This window comes from Ips typographus, linkage group LG5, assembly GCF_016097725.1.
Source record: "Ips typographus isolate SLU linkage group LG5, UJ_Ityp_2.0, whole genome shotgun sequence".
NCBI lineage: Eukaryota > Metazoa > Arthropoda > Insecta > Coleoptera > Curculionidae > Ips > Ips typographus.
Window position 1 is genome coordinate 2074009 of NC_138426.1, and position 18698 is coordinate 2092706.

The window sequence follows — 18698 nt, forward strand, 5'->3', positions numbered from 1 at the left end:
TACCGTATCATATTTTTAAGCACATTTTTGGAATCCTCATTAAATTTTCTATCCAATTACCTTAAAAACGCCACAAAATTTGGTACAGTCAGACAGAAAAGCTGTGTCAAAGTTTGAACTGACAGAAACACATTTTGAAGGGACAGTCAGAGATAAAATCGTCTGTAAAAACCCCCTTGAAGTAAGAAAATGGCTGTTTTAAGCACATTTTTGGAATCATCATTAAATGTCCTATACACTAACATAAAAAAAACACTTCAAATTTGGTACAGTCAGAAAGAAAAACGGTGTTAAAGTTTGAACTGCCAGAAACACAGTTTGAAGTTACGAGAATGTTAAAAATTCAATGAATCACCCTGTAAAATACTCCATTGTATTGTCAATAACTCGGTTATTTTGACAATTACAGGGTGGTTCAATACATCAATTTGTAGCCCTTGAAATTTTCTTTTGCCCACCCTGTATATTGTTTTTTTCCTAAAATGTCGAATAACTGAGTTATTCACTGTTAGAAAACTGAGTTGTTTGCTGTAAAGTTTGAATGTGACAGTTTTTACTTTGACAGCCCATAATTCTGTTATTTTTACAATTACAGGGTGGATCAATATACCAGTTTGTAGCCTTTGAAATTTTCTTTTGCCCACCCTGTATATTGTTTTTTCCTAAAATGTCGAATAACTGAATTATTTACTGTTAAAACCGAGTTGTTTGCTGTAAAGTTTGAATGTGACAGTTTTTACTTTGACAGCCCATAACTCTGTTGATTTAACAGTTACAGGGTGGTTCAATACATCACTTTGTAGCCTTTGAAAATTTCTTTTGCCCACCCTGTATAGTGTTTTTTCCTAAAATGTCGAATAACTGAGTTATTTACTGTTAAAACTAAGATGTTTGCTGTAAAGTTTGAATGTGACAGTTTTCACTTTGACAGCCCATAACTCTGTTGATTTGACAGTTACAGGGTGGTTCAATATACCAATTTGTAGCTTTTGAAATTGTCTTTTGACCACCTTGTATAGCATATATAGTAGAAATGTTACGCTACAGAAAGATTGAAGCATTTATACCGGAAATGTGTTGTCCAGAAAGGAGGACGTATAAAACATAACACAAATGGACAAATTTATAAACAATAGTTTTTGAAAAATTCATATTATTTTGAAAAGTATTGAGGTTAGGTACCTATACAACACTAAATATGGAAAATATTGGAAATAATAGTCGAACTCAGAATATCAAATAATGATGAGGTATTCATTTGAAAAAAAAACATAACTTTGTGTCATACAGCTTTTTTGATTCACCCGGTATATTAAAAAGTAAATCCTGCAAAACCTTTTTGAAAAAGTCAATAGTTGAAGAAATAAGGATAAGAGCAATTGTAACCAATCACCCTGAAAAGAAAGAACTATCTTAGCAATCCAAATATGGATTGCTAACTTGTTTGGAATACCTAAAACCAAAAGTGGGGGGATATGGTGGATGTTACCATCAGGCTCACACCGTGTATAACTACATATAAGCCAGAGTGACCCTGATCTTGACGAAAAGTGGTCAGCAAGATGTCACGGTCAATCCGATTAGGTTGGGTAGAAACGATTGTTTTTTCAACATTAATAGTGTTCTTTCAACAAGTCGAAAGTGCCACCTTAACTTTCAAGAGAAACCCTTTTCTCCAAAGTGGTAAGTGTTTTTTTTTCAGTATCACTTTGTCTTCTATTGTGAATATTTTTTGATTTGTACTACACACTCGAATGTAATAATAGACAAGATTATAAGATATTATCACGGTTATTATCAAAAAGATGTTTCTTGTGTTTTGGTATCAGTTTTTGTGAATTTTACCAAAAAAGACGTTGTAGAATCATCAATTTTATTGAATTTTTGGACAGTCTTTTTGATAAAAAAAAGCTTTTGCTGCAAAGTTTTAGAGAAAACTCTTTAGAAATCAAGATTTTTCATTAAATAGTTTCTTGACAGGCAATGTTTCTCTAAAACGGCTCACATTACAGCTTTCAACTAAAAGCAAAGTAATTAAAGCTCACTAGTGATTAACAAAGTAAATTTTGACCTGTAAATGGGCTCATCCCACACATTTTTTTATTTCATATTATTTGATTAGGACGCAAAAAATATGAAGCCTAACACAACAAGAATTAAATAAAATAAAAATTCAAATTTCATAGTAACATTGAAAACGCCCGCTTGGTGTGACGTACGCGGTTTTCAACCAATTAGGTGCGAGGACTTCTGTCATCAGGTTTCGTGTTGCCAGTTTGTAAACTTTTATCGATTCTTATACAAAAATTACAAAAAAAAGTCTTTATTCCTATACAGTGTTTACAGTTTTTGAGTTTCTCTAGCAAATAACACTAGACTAAAGACTATAATAGACCTCAAATTACTTTTTGTCCAGTAAAATAAAAAAGTGTGTCGTGCTATAAAACGTGTTATTTGGCAACATTGCACTATGCTGACTTATAAATTAGCTGATTGGAAGATGCTGTCAACCATCAGACAGCCATAGCCAATAAAATTGCTGAAAGTCATCTACGTCATATACGCGGCAAAACCGTCGATTTGAATTTATTTACGTATTTTCAAAGTCCTGTAAATTACCTAGAAACCTTCCTTTTTGTAAATAAACTACAAATTCCGACATTTCAGACTAAGCTTCCCAATTGATATGAATTGCAAAGCAGTTTTACGTTATGTGGGATGAGAAAATTACAGTGTTTCTGGCATTTCATATTTTGACACCGCTTTTCTCCCTGACTATACCAAATTTTGTAGTGTTCATCCAGGTTATTGAATAGAAAATTTAATAAGCATTCCAAAAATGTACTTACAACAGTCATTTTCTCACTCCAAGTGGGTTTTACAGGCGATTTTATCCCTGACTGTTCTTTCAAACTGAGTTTCAATTTTGATAATGATTTTCTCCCTGATTAGACCAAAGTTTGTAGTGCTTTTTCAGGTTATTGGATAGGAAATTTAATGAGGATTTCAAAAATGTGCTTAAAACAGTAATTTTCTCACTACAAGTGGGTTTTACAGGCAATTTTGTCTCTGGCTGTTCTTTCAAACTGGCAGTTCAAATTTTGACATCGCTTTTCTCACTGACTGTACTAAATTTTGTAGTGTTTTTTTTTAAAGTTATTGGATAGGAAATTTAATGAGGATTCCAAAAATGTGCTTAAAACAGTCATTTTCTCACTCCAAGTGGGTTTTACAGGCAATTTTGTCGCTGACTGTTCTTTAAAACTGGGTTCTGGTTGTTCAAATTTTGACATCGCTTTTTCCACTGACTGTACTAAATTTTAGAGTGTTTTTTTTAAGTTATTGAATAGGAAATTTAATGAGGATTTCAAAAATGTGCTTCAATCAATTATTTTCTCACTGCAAGTGGGTTTTACAGACGATTTTATTATTGTCTGTTCTTTAAACTTCAAGTGGGTTTGACAAGCAATTTTGTCTCTGACTATCAAACTGTCAAATTATGCTCAAAAGTTTTCTTGCAGTACTCGATACAATGCGTGTTTTTGAGATTTATGTCTGCTATTTTGACAGTTGTCACACAACTGCCTATCTAAATTAGCCTACAAAAACCACGTGATAAATGTTCCACCCAGAAAAAAATTTTGACAGTCAAACCTGTCAAAATTTTCCTAGAATTTGCAAGAATTACAGTTTAACACCGTTTTCTTACAGTTTTTGACGGGGGAAACTTGTCATTACCATTGTCAAATTTGTTATTGTTAAACGTGTCATGCATTCTAATGAGATAACTTAAAACATCTAAATTAAATGTAAAAAGTACATTTAATCTTAATTTGGATTGATATTAGATGCTTGGTACAACTACTTAAGAACGAATTATTTTTGAATTGTCAGATTTTTCAATTTTCCGGAAAGTTACTGGAAATTTCGGAGAAAAAGCTGAAAATTATATTTTTTAGAAAAGGCTATTTTATCATTGATAATCCAAAATCTCTAAAACAATAAATATCAAATCAAAACAGCCTTTTAGGCCGGGTTTACCCAACTTCTTAATTCTTTATTGTTAATTATTCTTTATTTCTAATACTTATTTCGTATTCCCATTAATTCTTTATTAAAAGTTGGTTTATGAAGATTTTGAATCTAAGTGCAAAATGACAGTCAAATAATGTTTTTTGTCTCAGATATTGGAATTTCCTGTTCTTGTAAATCCATCTCTCATAAATTAAAATTTAATAGACAATTAATAAAACATAGATAAAGTTAAATAACGAAAGTTTGTTAATAAGGCATTGCTTACCGGTATATTTACAAAATTATTATAAACAAACAAAAAAGTCGATTATAGTCATTGAATTGGGGGCGTCAATATTGCAAAGACACCATAGTCGTAAACCATATTGATTGGCCATAATTACGTTCAATATACTTTCTGAAAATAGCGGGCATGTGTGGGAGAAGCCAAACGACCAAGTAAAAAGATAAAGCAAAATCATTAAAGATTTGTTCACCTCAAAGGATGTTATTCAAGTCTAACCATATTTGTGACAAGCCATTAGACTGGTGGAATGACTGAAAGAGGAAGATTATTAAATGCTAAAGCACAGTAATAAAATTTTATGTTTGCGTTTTAAAAAAAAGTTTATTAAAATGAACAGGAAATGGAGAAGAATGTAAGGGACGTTGCGACAATATAATAATTAAGAAAAGTGGTTCAATTAATCAGACAACTTCTGGGTTGAGGTTGAAAACCAACTGAACATAAGTTATAAGATTTTGTCTAATTTTGTCTCTTTTATCAAACTTCATAGCCTTGAGAGTGGTCTTTTAGTGTAACCCAAGAACACGGACTCTGAACCGGAGAAGATAGTTACTCTAGTCAGGACACAGAACATGGGGCTTCACAGCCAGCTGTGAAGAGAACCAGACAGTAAAAAGGAGGGCAAAAGGCCAGATGCTAAATTGTGTCATCGATAACGAGTCCTGCGAGGGCATTAAGAACATGGAATACACCATCTTCTGCGGTACTCGGGTGGCAAGAAGGAGGAAGAAAAGGTATCATCATCATGGAAGAATCTAGCTGCCCCATTAGAAAAAAGATATCACACAGTGATACCGTTTGGTGGAACGAACTTCTGTCAAATCTGAGATCCAAAATCCGCTGGCTATTCAACAAGGCAAAAGGACACGAACCCTGGTAGGAATACACCGAAAAGCTGACAAACTACAATAAAGAAATAAGGAAATCGCTTCAGGAGCTTTTGTGAGACAATCACTTTAGTCCTTGCAGAGAGCAAGGTCCTATGTCACTCACAAAAACAGATGGGAGCTACACATAGGATGAAGAGCAACGAGTCCTCCTCTTACTGGAAACGCACTTTCCCGGCAGTAAACCATACGTTCCCGTTAGATCACTGGCAGAGACGAACAAGAAGACTGGAGAGCGGCAAAAAATATATGCTTTCCTCAAAGGTTGAAGTGGACAATCAAATTTCCTAGAATTGACGGCATATTTTCGGCCTTTTTACAAAAAAGGCAAACGGAACTACTGCCGTTCATTATCAAAGCAGTCACATTCCCAAGCAACCGGAGAAGAGCACGGGTAACCTTCATCCCCAAAGTAGGGAAGAGAGATACCCAGCCAGCCTCCCAAAGTCATTCAGACCAGTCTGTCTCTCATCCTTCCTAATGAAGACATTAGAGATGATGGTATATAATTATATTAGAACCGAGATACTGGAGAGGGTGCCTTTGCACCCCGGTCAACATATGCTTAGCGGGGAGATTTACAGAAACCGCCCTGATCGTGCAAACCGAAAAGATTCAGGAATCACTCGAGCACAAAGAAATGGCTATATGGGCCTTCTTAGACATGAAGGGAGCATTCGACAACACCTGTCACGAGGAATTAAAAGGGCCCTGATCGACACACAAATCGAGCACAAATCAAGGATGCACACAAAGAGGGGTCCTATGACCCTTGATGCGGGTCTCTTCTAGGGAATTTTAACCGGGAACTTAGTAACTTGCCTTGGATATGCTGATGACATATCATTATGGCCAAAGGCCAATTCGGAGGAACATTCTGCAATCTCGTAAAAAGGGACCTAGAGACTACCAGAAGAGGATGTCTATCAGTCGGATGTACCTTTCACCAGAAGAATAAGACTTCAGCACTTGAGGAATATCCGCCTTAATGATGAAGATTTAAAATGGCTGCAAGAGGTTAAGTATCTAGGACTCACCCTAGACTCAAAACTTATCTGGAATCGTTATGTAGAAAAGATCGCCAGTGCAGGAACATTGCGGGAATAACGTGGGGTTGTAACCCATCAGTACTACGATGGATGTACACCACCATGATAGTGAGACCTATGATCACCTCTACGGTGTGGCACGACGAAACCAAACTTGCCACAACAAGGAAAACATGAGAGAAAATTCAGAAACTGACATGTTTTTGCATAACAGGAGCAATGAGGTTGACTCCAGAACAAGCACCAACAGAGATTGGACCAGAGAATCACTTCAACCAATGGGAAAAAATACCATAATATGGTATACGGACGGATCTAAAACTTCCGAGGGAACTAGAGCAGGAGTCTTCGGGCCTCGCACCAAATACTCCGAACCCATAGGCCAGTTTCGTAGCGTTTTTACTGGATGACCATTCTTCTGGTCATCTCTAATTGGAATACCCAAGTTACACTTGGGTATGCTGTTCGTGGGTAATCCCAGGATATTCACTCTTTATTTCCCGGTATATCTTACCTTCTGCTAGTTTTGAAATTAAACTACTCTACAAAGGTGAATTGAATACATGCACGGTTAACATGGGCTTTGATATTCGAAGGGAAGCAGCACCGGTCGTGGTTGAATTGTGCCCATTCGGAGTCAAAACCATTTTGCGGATGTCCCTCCCATCTTCCAACCCGTCTGGCCAGCGGGGAAGATTATGGCTAAATGCCTTTCCGAAAGGAAAGAGGTCTAAACCTCAGCAGTGGGGTAAAAAAGGGCTAGTAACTAACTAACTAACAGAAGTGAAACCAGAAAGTGAACAATGGCGGAAAACATACCTTAAGCGTTTTGTTGCTGGTTTCTATACAGGGATAGACAGCCCGTTGTTTAGTAATTTTAATGAAACATTATTTGAAAGACCAAATAAACCGTAAAATAATTCACTTGTGTGTTCCTTTTATCCCTAAGGTAACTAAAGTGCACTTTTAATCCCTAAAGTGCATAAACTAACATATAATTAACTCTGTGCCCGTTGTAATGGCAGAGAAACCCCATTTTGTGGGCTTGGGAGCCCGTATTGCTAAGGAACGACTTACTCGAAAGTTTAACTTTATTTCCCCTTATATTTTATGTATTTTTAGATGAACAACTCGCAATAGCGACCAAAAACTCTCAAAACACCGCTACACCTCCACCAACAAGGGATACTACAACAGATACAATTTTTACTATTGAGCCGCCGACAATTCCTTCAGGAGGTAAGTGCCCAATAGCAATTACTATTATTTTATAATTAGGAGTTTATATTGTAGGATACATAGAGTTACCATGTATTGCACCTAACGGGCAATTTCCAACTACATCAGGCTGCGACAAATACGTAAACTGTTGGAACGGAATTGCTATTGAACAAACATGCCCTCCAGGGCTGCTTTTCAATCCCTCGAAGCTGTATTGTGATTACAAGGAAAATGTTGATTGTAAAGGAAAGATTTCAGAGGATCAAACAAGTAAATATACTGAAATAACCAGAATATTGCGTAGTAATTTGTCTCTCCTAAATAATGTTATCTTTCTGCAATTTTGGCTTGATTTCATTCCTTCCATCTTGTAGTCTAGGTTTGTTTATGGTTTCTCCCTCTTCGCTTCAAACAAGACGTTTGGTTTGACTTTGCTTCTTCTAGGTTAAGGTCGTCTTGGTTTGCCTTCACTCATTAGTCGGGTACTCAAAGATTTTCTCATGGCAGTACTCACCGGTCTTCTATTCTCATGGTTTTTTTTTATCGTCCTGGACCTTCATTCCCACTTGTGACACCAAATGTACCGTTACTCTTCTTCTTCAGCCACTCCTGGTCCACACCTGATCCTGAACATAGGCTTTCCTAACTTCCTCCACTGTTCTGTGACTTGAGCCTTCTGATACCAATTTCTACGGGCTATTTTCACCACGTGGCCATTTCGGTTCTGCAATTTTTTCAATTATGAGTGTGACCTTTGCAAGTTTACCTCCAGCACAGGAGAGTTTTATTTGTCTTGATATTGTCCTTTCATATTAGTTACTACAAGTCTTAAATACAATACACCACATTACATGATGATGTTAGATTCCTTCTTTAATATCTCTTTCTACATCCTGAAAAGTAGTTGTCAAATAATTTTGACCAGGATTTGTCTTTCCATGCAAACTGGTTCTGCGTTACGAATATCATCTAAAAATATCTTATTTCTAGCATCGACTGACATACTAACGGAATTAAGTTTTAGGAAACGAAGACTGCCCAGTGGAGTTTGGAACTTTCAGAAATCACAGTGACTGCACCCAATATTACACTTGTGCTTACAATAGGGTTGCAGCAAGATTCCACTGTCCTTCAGGATTCAGTTTTAGTGATGTAAACAATTATACTGTTTTTGGATTACGAATTTTCGACTTTCTTTGGTTTTTTAGATTTTGGGTATATGCGATTATTCGAACCGAGTGGACTGTAGCAAAAAACCTCAAATATTTTATAGAATCCAACTAAAGGACGTCCAAGGTATGTACCCATCTTTTACACTAGGTTTTTTAAGTTTTTTCGACAACACTCCTTTCGAGGTTATCTGTAATGCTTTGGCAAACGTGTTTTGACGTTTGTGTTTTCACTCTCTCTCTCTGTCTACGCCATCTTTCACGGCGATCTGCACACAGAGTGGTTGTTGCTTGAGGCGCTGTCCTCACGAGAAATTTTCTCCTCTTTTCTGTGGTGCCTAGTGGTGGACAGCCTCCTGTAGAGTCTAAACGACACAGCCCTACTGGCAATATGGTCATCCTGCGCGGGACCACCCGGAACAGCATGCAGTGCGACAAGGGCAATGCGGGTTGATGAACAGTGGCAGTGACTGAAAACAATTGTCGAGCTCATGCTATTCAGCAATAAGTGGAATATTGACACTGAAATACACCTAGATAAAAAATATGACGTGATCACCTTACTTGCAGGAGCAAGAAAGCCATGCACATACTAATGGGCTTACAGCAGGGCGGTTGGTGGTACTACTGGCTCTACTGGATCGCAGTCAGAGCTATCTGTAAAGTACAAAGAATGAGAATGAAAAATACTCCCTCTAGAGCTATGGAATCGATGTTGATCATCGTGCCTCTCGAACTGTGCGTGAGAATGGAGGCCCCGTGCGCAGCTTACAGGCTACAGGGCTGTCCAACTCTACTTACATAGCGATTATCAGATCACTGAGCTTACGCTGTCAAATATATTTTTTTATAGTTTCTGGCAGAGAAAAGTGGGAGCCCGATAGCACTTTTGGGATGTCTGGTACACAAATGGATCAATTGCTAAAGAACTCGCCGGTATTCTGGAGGTGCCATCCTTGTCTGCGGGCTGGATCTTTTCTTCGTCTTCGTCATATCTTCATGTCTGAAACAACGTGACACTATGGCTACTTGCAGCTCGTAACCTTACGCTTCCAAAGGTGGCGATCCTCTGCCTCGCCGAGGTTCGTTTGCAATGGTTGACACGTGATGTTCCTCACTTGGTCCAGCCAACGTGACGGAGATCGGCCTCTGGGTTTTCGGCCTTCTACTTTGCCCTGTACTATAAGTTTCTCTAGGTTATCCTCATTTCTGCGTGTGATGTATCCAAAATATTGAAGGATTCGTCTGCGGCAGACGGTAGATAGTTGATCCGTGATGTCGAGTTCATTAAGAATTGACACGTTTGTTCTTCTAGCCGTCCATGGAATGCGCAACATTCTTCTCCAGCACCACATTTCAAACGCGCCTTCATGGTCCATGACTCGGATCCGTACGAAAACCAAAAATCCCTCTGTCTATCCATATCTTTCCCAGGTTTACCATAGCTGCCCGTGGATCTCTTATCCGAGCCATAAGGAAGTAACATAGTATGTGGTAATAGTTATCTGATCCAACTGTAGGCTATCGAGGCTGAAACTGATTCTCCTCCTCTGTCCTTTATCCTTCGTAAGGATGTAGAGACGTTATGGTATTCGTTTTATTGTTGTTGTCCATTCTTGACTCTGACCATCACAGTGGAGATCTTCCTCGAGTTCTTTGTCCCTCAACTACTAGTCTCTCTATACCTTCTTTTCATCTTGTTATATGTCCAAAGTATCTCAGAATGCTTTGGTTAATAATTGTGGTAAGCCTAGTGGTGATGTTGAGTTGGTTTCCTTTAAGAAAATGTACCAAACATACCCGATGTCCTTAAAGAACGCAGTAATACAGTGGACATAGAGTGACACAGAAAGGTTTGTGTAGTTTGCCTATACTGAAGGGCATCCCTGCATACATTTTTTTGACACACTGATACGACCAAGAATCTTTAGTGTTACCGGAAATCATCTTTCTCAGACAACGCAGCTTTGAAAATTTCATCAAACCAGAATTGGTATTGATCCAGCCCAAGTTATTTTGGGTTTTACAGTACAAACTGCAAATTTCATAAGTTTGCCTGTACTAGCAAACTTCTGAATTTAAAATATTTTTCAGATTCTCTACTTTCATCTAACGCGTTCGCACATCCTGATCTGATTCAACCAAGTAGGCTATAAGCGCATTATTCATATTTCCTGAAACTTACATAAAATGTTTTAGCCGAAATCGGAGACAGTCGATGCTTCAGTCCGTATGGATTTTCAAGAGACTCTACAAATTGTTCAATTTACTATGACTGTGAAGCTGGTACAGTTCGTGCAACTCACGTTTGCCCTCCAGGGTACAGCTTTAGCACTGTACGATCTTTTTACTTTTATATTACAAACGCAATAATCGTATTCTTACAGCGCTTAAATCGATGCGAATGGGGTGACAATGTGGATTGCTCTCCTTACAACTTACTACTATCTCGGATAGCCAATGGTTTGTGATTACAACAAGTTGGTGTAAAAATATTTTACCTACAACCGTCAGTGTAAATAGCCAAAAACGCATAATATCCAGTTACGTAATGACCCTCTTTACGCACATTTTTGTTTCTTACTGTCCTTTCAAACAGTGTTTCTTGGAGTTCAAACTTTGACGCCGCTTTTCTACCTGACTGTACCAAATTTTGTAGTGATTTTTTAGGTTCTAGAATAGAAAATTTAATGAGGATTCCAAAAATGTGCTTAAAACGGCCATTTTCTTACTCCAAGTGGGTTTTACAGGCGACTTTGTCCATCACTGTTCTCTCAAACTGTGTTTCTAGTAGTTCAAACTTTGACGCCACTTTTCTACCTGACTGTACCAAATTTTGTAGTGATTTTTTAGGTTCTAGAATAGAAAATTTAATGAGGATTCCAAAAATGTGCTTGAAACTGCCATTTTCTTACTCCAAGTGGGTTTTACAGGCGATTTTGTCCCTCACTGACCTTTCAAACAGTGTTTCTGGCAGTTCAAAATTTGACGCCGTTTTTCTACCTGACTGTACCAAATTTTGTAGTTATTTTTTGGGTTATTGAATAGGAAATTTAATGAAAATTCCAAAAATGTGTTTAAAATAGTCATTTTCTGACTCCAGGTTGGTTTTACAGGCGATTTTGTCCCTGACTGTCTTTTCAAACAGTGTTTCTGTTCGTTGAAACTTTGACGCCGCTTTTCTACCTGACTGTATCAAATTTTGTAGCGTATTTTCATGTTATCGGATAGGATATTTAATAAAGATTCCAAAAATGTGCTTAAAACAGTCATTTTCTTACTCCAAGTAGTTTTACAGGTGATTTTGTTTCTCACTGTCCTTTCAAACAGTGTTTCTTGAAATTCATACTTTGACTCCGTTTTTTTTTCCTGACTGTACCAAATTTTGTAGTGATTTTTTGGGTTACTGAATAGGAGGTTTATTAAAAATTCCAAAAATGTGTTTAAAATAGTTATTTTCTTACTCCAAGTTGGTTTTACAGGCGATTTTGTCCATCACTGTTCTCTCAAACTGTGTTTCTGGTAATTGAAACTTTGACGCCGCTTTTCTACCTGACTGTACCTAATTTTGTAGCGTATTTTCATGTTATTGGAAAGGAAATTTAATGAAGATACCAAAAATGTGCTTAAAACGGTCATTTTCTTACTCCAAGTGGGTTTTACAGGCGATTTTGTCCATCACTGTTCTCTCAAACTGTGTTTCTGGTAGTTCACACTTTGACGCCGCTTTTCTACGTGACTGTACCAAATTTTGTAGCGTATTTTCATGTTATCGGATAGGAAATTTAATAAGGATTCCAAAAATGTGTTTAAAACGGTCATTTTTTACTCCAAGTGGGTTTTACAGACGATTTTGTCCCTCACTGTCCTTTCAAACAGGGTTTCTGGCAGTTCAAAATTTGACGCCATTTTTCTACCTGACTGTACCAAATTTTATAGTGATTTTTTAGGTTATAGAATGGGAAATTTAATGAATATTCCAAAAATGTGCTTAAAACGGTCATTTTCTTACTCCAAGTGGGTTTTACAGGCGATTTTGTTTCTCACTGTCCTTTCAAACAGTGTTTCTTGGAGTTCAAATTTTGACTTCATTTTTTTACCTGACTGTACCAAATTTTGTAGTGATTTTTTGGGGTTATTGAACAGGAAATTTAATAAAAATTCCAAAAATGTATTTAAAATAGTCATTTTCTGACTCCAGGTTGGTTTTACAGGCGATTTTGTCCCTGACTGTCTTTTCAAACAGTGTTTCTTGGAGTTCAAACTTTGACTTCGTTTTTCTACCTGACTGTACCAAATTTTGTAGTGATTTTTGAGGTTATTGAATAGGAAATTTAATGAGGATTCCAAAAATGTGCTTAAAACAGTCATTTTCTTACACCAAGTGGGTTTTACAGGCGATTTTGTCCCTCACTGTCCTTTCAAACAATGATTCTGTTAGTTAAAACTTTGACGCCGCTTTTCTACCTGATTGTACAAAATTTTGTAGCGTATTTTCATGTTATTTCATTCTGGTCTATCATTCATGCCCTTATCAACCTAAAAAATTACTCCAAATTACGTCAGTTGCGAAAACAGGACTTTACACTTGGTCGTAGGTAAAGTATAAGTGCTCTAAAGCACTTTACGCACTCATGAAATTAAACACTCGCCGCTACGCGGCTTTTCATTTCGTGCGTAAAATGCTTCTTACAACACTAGTTACGTAATAAATACTATTTCAAGTGTATGTTTTAGATGTGTTGCGACAGGTAGAAAACTGCCAACCCGGCAATATTTTCAGACTAAATCCACAATGTACTACAGCCTGTCGTTGTCAAACGCATGTAGCTGAAATTATTCAGTGTGCACCAGGTTTGGCGTATGACTCTAAAACTGACAGATGTCTTCCTAATAGTGTTGCACGATGGTAAGCAGATTTCTTGGAAAACTCTGACCAATTATTATTTTGTTCCCATACTTACAGCTAATCGACTAATCAGTTAAAGTTTGGATTGTGCCAGAAAATTGGATAAGGATTAAGACTGATCGAGTCATTTTAATTAACTATTAAACTTGTTTAGCTTTAGTATTTATAATAAAATTTTTAATAAAACTTCACATTAAGTCTAGTTTATAAAATAAAATTTGTTTTTAGTATTAGTAAAAATTGAATTTACTTAAAATCCTAAATTTCTTATGGCTAATACTAAAATTAAATTAAATAAATAAATAAAACTTGATTTTGATTTTTTCGCACCAACTTTTTGTTTAATATTTACTATTTATGTCCTAACACTTGTCAGTCTATATGTCATGTAATAACCACCATAAATGTATCATTTATAAATAGAGATGGACCCAAATTTACTTTCAGTTTCAGAAAAATTCAGTGTGACAGGAAAATTTACGAAGTTTACCAGTAAATTCCAATTTGGCCAGTAAATTTATGGGTCTAATAGGAATTTGCTTGAAAGATATCATTTTCTGGTCATGACTGTCATTAAAGTGATATTTGGTAAATATTGTCAAAATGAAATCCTGAAAAATAAAAACCGAATAAAAGGCGGTTTTCATTTCTTATCTAACGTTTTCGAAAGTTTGGTTTATCATTAATAAAATAAATGAAGTAAAACTTTTCTAACAAAGTGATTCTTGTAAAATTCTTATGAAAATTTTTAAATTATGATAAATAATGTGTTTTTGAATTCAGGCAAATGTTTGACAGTTTTGACAACTAACAGATATTACCTGGCTTTTGTAGGATAATTTAGCTAGGAAGTCACATGATCACTGTCAAAACAACTGTCATAAAACTCAAAAACACGTTTTCTAACTTTTCTAAACCCTGATTTTTAAAACTTTTCAGCAGTTTGACAGTCAGGTACAAAATTGCTTGTCAAACTCACTTGAAGTGAGAAAATGACAGTTTTAAACACATTTTTGGAATCCTCATTAAATTTCCTACAAAGTACAGTCTGGGACAAAATCGCCTGTAAAACCGACTTGCAGTGAGAAAATAATTGTTTGAAGCATATTTTTGGAATCCTCATTAAATTTCCTATCCAATAACCTGAAAAACCACTACAAAATTTGGTACATTCAGTGAGAAAAGCAGTGTCAAAATGTAAACTGCCAGAAACATAGTTTGAAAAGACACTCAAGGATAAGATCGTCTGTTAAACCCACTTGGAGTAAGAAAATTACTCTTTTAAGCACATTTTTTGAAATCCTCATTAAATTTCCTATCCAATAACCTAAAAAAACAATACAAAATTTAGTACAGTCAGTGAAAAAAGCGGTGTCAAAGTTTGAATTGCCAGAAACACAGTTTTAAAGAACAGTCAAGGATATATTCGTTTGTAAAACCCACTAGGAGTAAGAAAATAACTGTTTTAAGCACATTTTTGGAATCCTCATTAAATTTGCTATCCAATAACCTAAAAAACTCTACAAAATTTAGTACAGTCAGTGAGAAAAGCATTGTCAAAATTTGAACTACCAAAAAGCCAGTTTGAAAGAACAAAGACAAAATCGTCTGTAAAACCCACTTGGAGTGAGAAAATAACTGTTTTAAGCACATTTTTGGAATCCTCATTAAGTTTCCCACCCCAACAACTTAAAAAAACACTACAAAATTTAGTAGTCAGTAAGAAAAGCGATGTCAAAATTTGAACTGCCAGAAACCCAGTTTTAAAGACAGTCAAGGATAAAATCGTTTGTAACACCCACTTGGAGTGAGAAAATGACAGTTTTAAGCACATTTTTGAATTCTTCATTAAATTCCCTATCTAATAATTTAAAAAAACTGCAAAATTTGGTACAGTCAGTGAGAAAAACTATGTCAAAATTTGAACTGCCAGAAACTCAGTTTCAAAGAACAGTCAGAGACAAAATCGCCAGTAAAACCCAATTGTAGTGAGAAAATAACTGTTTGAAGCACATTTTTGGAATCCTCATCAAATTCCCTATCTAATAATTTAAAAAAACTACAAAATTTGGTACAGTCAGTGAAAAAAGCGGTGTAAAAGTTTGAACTGTCAGAAACACAATTTGAAAGTACAGTCAGAGACAAAATCGTCTGTAAAACCCACTTGTAGTGAGAAAATAATTGTTTGAAGCACATTTTTGGAATGTTCATTAAATTTCCTATTCAATAACCTAAAAAAACATTACGAAATTTGCTACAGTCAGTGGAAAAAGCGTTGTCAAAATTTGAACTGCCAGAAACTCAGTTTGAAAGAACAGTCAGAGACAAAATCGTCAGTAAAACCCACTTGGAGTGAGAAAATGGCTGTTTTAAACACATTTTTGGAATGTTTATTAAATTTCCTATCCAATAACCTAAAAAAAACACTACAACATTTAGTACAGTCAGTGAAAAAAGCGGTGTTGAAAAAAGTTTGAATTGCCAGAAACACAGTTTTAAAGAACAGTCAAGGATATATTCGTTTGTAAAACCCACTAGGAGTAAGAAAATAACTGTTTTAAGCACATTTTTGGTTTTGGCACATTTTTGGCTATCCAATAACCTAAAAAACACTACAAAATTTAGTACAGTCAGTGAGAAAAACATTGTCAAAATTTGAACTACCAAAAAGCCAGTTTGAAAGAACAAAGACAAAATCGTCTGTAAAACCCACTTGGAGTGAGAAAATAACTGTTTTAAGCACATTTTTGGAATCCTCATTAAGTTTCCCACCCCCAACAACTTAAAAAAACACTACAAAATTTAGTAGTCAGTAAGAAAAGCGATGTCAAAATTTGAACTGCCAGAAACCCAGTTTTAAAGACAGTCAAGGATAAAATCGTTTGTAACACCCACATGGAGTGAGAAAATGACAGTTTTAAGCACATTTTTGGAATCCTCATTAATTTTTTTATCCAATAACCTAAAAAAATACTTTAAATTTGGTACAGTCAGAACGAAAAACGGTGTCAAAGTTTGAACTGACAGAAACCCAGTTTACAAGAACAGTCAGAGACAAAATCGTTTGTAAAACCAACTTGCAGGGAGAAAATCATTGTTTAAAGCAAATTTTTGGAATCCCCATTTAAATTTCCTATTTAATAACGCGTTGTCAAAATTTAAACTGCCAAAAACACAATTTTAAAGAACAGTCAAGGATAAAATCGTCAGTAAAACCCACTTGGAGTGAAAAAATGACTGTTTTAAGCACAATTTTGGGATCCTCCTTAAATTTTATTTTATAAACCACACTTTAGATGGTGATCATTGCTTGGTGTGAATGAGTTCAATCCAGCACTGACAAAAGGACCTATTCTATGACATAATTATCTTATTTTACATTATAGTCAAAAACTTATTAAAAAATAATCTACTTGTATGTTAAAGGAAGAAATTAAGCCCCAAATGTGCGTTTATAGGCAATTTATTAACTGGAGTAAAAAAATGTACTTATAACTTAACAAAATTGACTAAAAAATTATTCACCATATTGACAGAGCAATAGAAAGAAAACCAATTAACATTACCACGTTCAATGGTCATAAGATCATAAGGCACTTCATTAATCAAACCAATCATACGCCGTTAATAAGTCATTCACATCAATTACTAAAAAAAAAAAAAACTAACACAAACGCCGGCTAATGACCAATGAAAGTGAATAAACCAGAAAACACACGGATTTTATCACATACTTTCTTTAAGAGTTTATAAGAAAGCACGATGACTAGAGTTTGATTTCCTCTCTTATAATGAAACACTAAGAATCCCTTAAAACCAGTCTTTTAAAATTTCACTCGTCCAAGTGACAGTTGTTTCTACCAAGACTGTAATTATAATGGAAGTAAAAAAATCTGGTAAAACTACTTTATGGCCAAACCACCCTTATACGTTAATTCTAACAAAAAAAAATATTCTACTACACACAATCTGTACATTTTCAAGAAAAATTCGAAAACCACTAGCGTCTTGGTAACTAAGAGAAAATAATCGTTAATTTGAGTTACTGAAATGAGAGATTTCGTTCAATCGAGGGCCAGTATATTATCACATTCGGGCTGCAACATGATCTTTCTGGATCTAATAATACTCTGAATTATACCTCGGTTATGGTGTTTTATTCCACTTTCAAACGTTTACTAAATTCTTCTTGTTGCCGTTCCTTCCATTCTTTTTTTGGTTTGGAACGCTTCAGTTGGCCATCCCTGAAAAAAGATGAAGATACTTGTTAAAAATAATTATTATTTTAATAATTGGCAACACAAATTAGTGCAAACGACAATTGTCAGTTTCTTTTATATTTCGATAGCATGTTTAGCCGAATTTTTGCGATAAAACGGGTATCAGGAACTAGAAACTAGAAACTAACATCAAGTCATGTTGTCACATTTTTTAACCCGGTTTGATGAAAGCAAAACACAACTCAAAGCCGTGTTAATGAATGACTCACAGGACTTTGTGTTGGTTCCATCAAAAGACAGTCAACTTAAACTAGTTTAGTTTAACTAACTAGTCAGCCAGTTAAACTGAAAACTAAGCAAAAAACAATCTAAAAACTGTAATTGTTTAGCTAATAGGGCTAGGACCGTAAACAATTATGGTTGTTATTTTGTTTATTGTTCTTGTCAGTTCGAAGATGGAGGCGGCAATAATGACAAGAGAAGAAACAATAACAAAGGGGCCAAGCAGATGGGAAATCCATCAAAGTGCAGATTGTGCGGCAGAAACCACCCTGGAAGCTGCCGTTATGCAACTTATCGATGCAGAAGATGCGGCGTAGAGGTTCACCTGGAGAGAGCTTGCCGGAGAGCAACAGTGAGGAGACCAGAGATGTAAAAGCGGTAATTTTCAAGTCGGAAAATTTCCATTTCTGGAAATTTACCGGAAAAGTACTTCATGCTTAAATGAAAATTTTCCTTTATAGGGAAAACAACTGTCAAACTTGTCATTGTTATTGTCAAACTTCTCATGCATTCTAATAATTTAAGACATCTAAAATGATTAAAAGTACATTAAACTTTATTTGAATTGATATTGAATTGTTGTACAATGATTATAATTAAAAAAACAAATTATTTTTGAATTTCCAGATTTTCCAATTTT

At 35.5% G+C, this 18698-nt stretch overlaps 2 protein-coding genes across 5 annotated transcripts in view; one reads left to right on the top strand and one right to left on the bottom strand.

Annotated features, from left to right (window-relative positions):
* The first annotated feature begins 1507 nt into the window (after nucleotides 1-1507).
* Nucleotides 1508-13746, top strand: LOC145728927 (protein obstructor-E-like). Of its 4 annotated transcripts, none has more exons than XM_081979486.1 (10): nucleotides 1509-1683; nucleotides 7380-7496; nucleotides 7551-7748; nucleotides 8497-8630; nucleotides 8687-8774; nucleotides 10742-10792; nucleotides 10847-10983; nucleotides 11035-11110; nucleotides 13385-13556; nucleotides 13614-13746. In XM_081979486.1, exons 1-10 carry the CDS (start codon nucleotides 1563-1565, stop codon nucleotides 13615-13617), a joined length of 1098 nt encoding a protein of 365 aa, XP_081835612.1. In that variant the 5' UTR covers nucleotides 1509-1562; the 3' UTR covers nucleotides 13618-13746. The 4 variants fall into 4 exon arrangements, with proteins under 4 accessions (XP_081835614.1, XP_081835616.1, XP_081835612.1 ...); XM_081979487.1 differs by having other exon boundaries at nucleotides 8503-8630; XM_081979488.1 differs by lacking the exon at nucleotides 10742-10792 and having other exon boundaries at nucleotides 1508-1683.
* Nucleotides 13747-17003: 3257 nt separating this feature from the next.
* The window catches only part of Gpat4 (Glycerol-3-phosphate acyltransferase 4), a 31016-nt gene continuing 29321 nt past the window's right edge, over nucleotides 17004-18698 (bottom strand). Inside the window, exon 9 of the mRNA XM_081979482.1 lies at nucleotides 17004-17800. Coding sequence (XP_081835608.1) covers nucleotides 17713-17800 — 88 coding nt within the window. The 3' untranslated portion in view covers nucleotides 17004-17712. The remainder of the gene's footprint in view (nucleotides 17801-18698) is intronic.

Excerpts from the sequence above, each read along its gene's own strand:
- LOC145728927 (XM_081979486.1), top strand. The coding sequence starts at position 1,563 with ATGTCACGGTCAATCCGATTAGGTTGGGTAGAAACGATTGTTTTTTCA. Across the intron at positions 8,631-8,686 it reads CAGGATTCAGTTTTAGTGAT|ATTTTGGGTATATGCGATTA; the intron begins GTAAACAATTAT and ends TTGGTTTTTTAG. Across the intron at positions 8,775-10,741 it reads CCAACTAAAGGACGTCCAAG|ATTCTCTACTTTCATCTAAC; the intron begins GTATGTACCCAT and ends AATATTTTTCAG.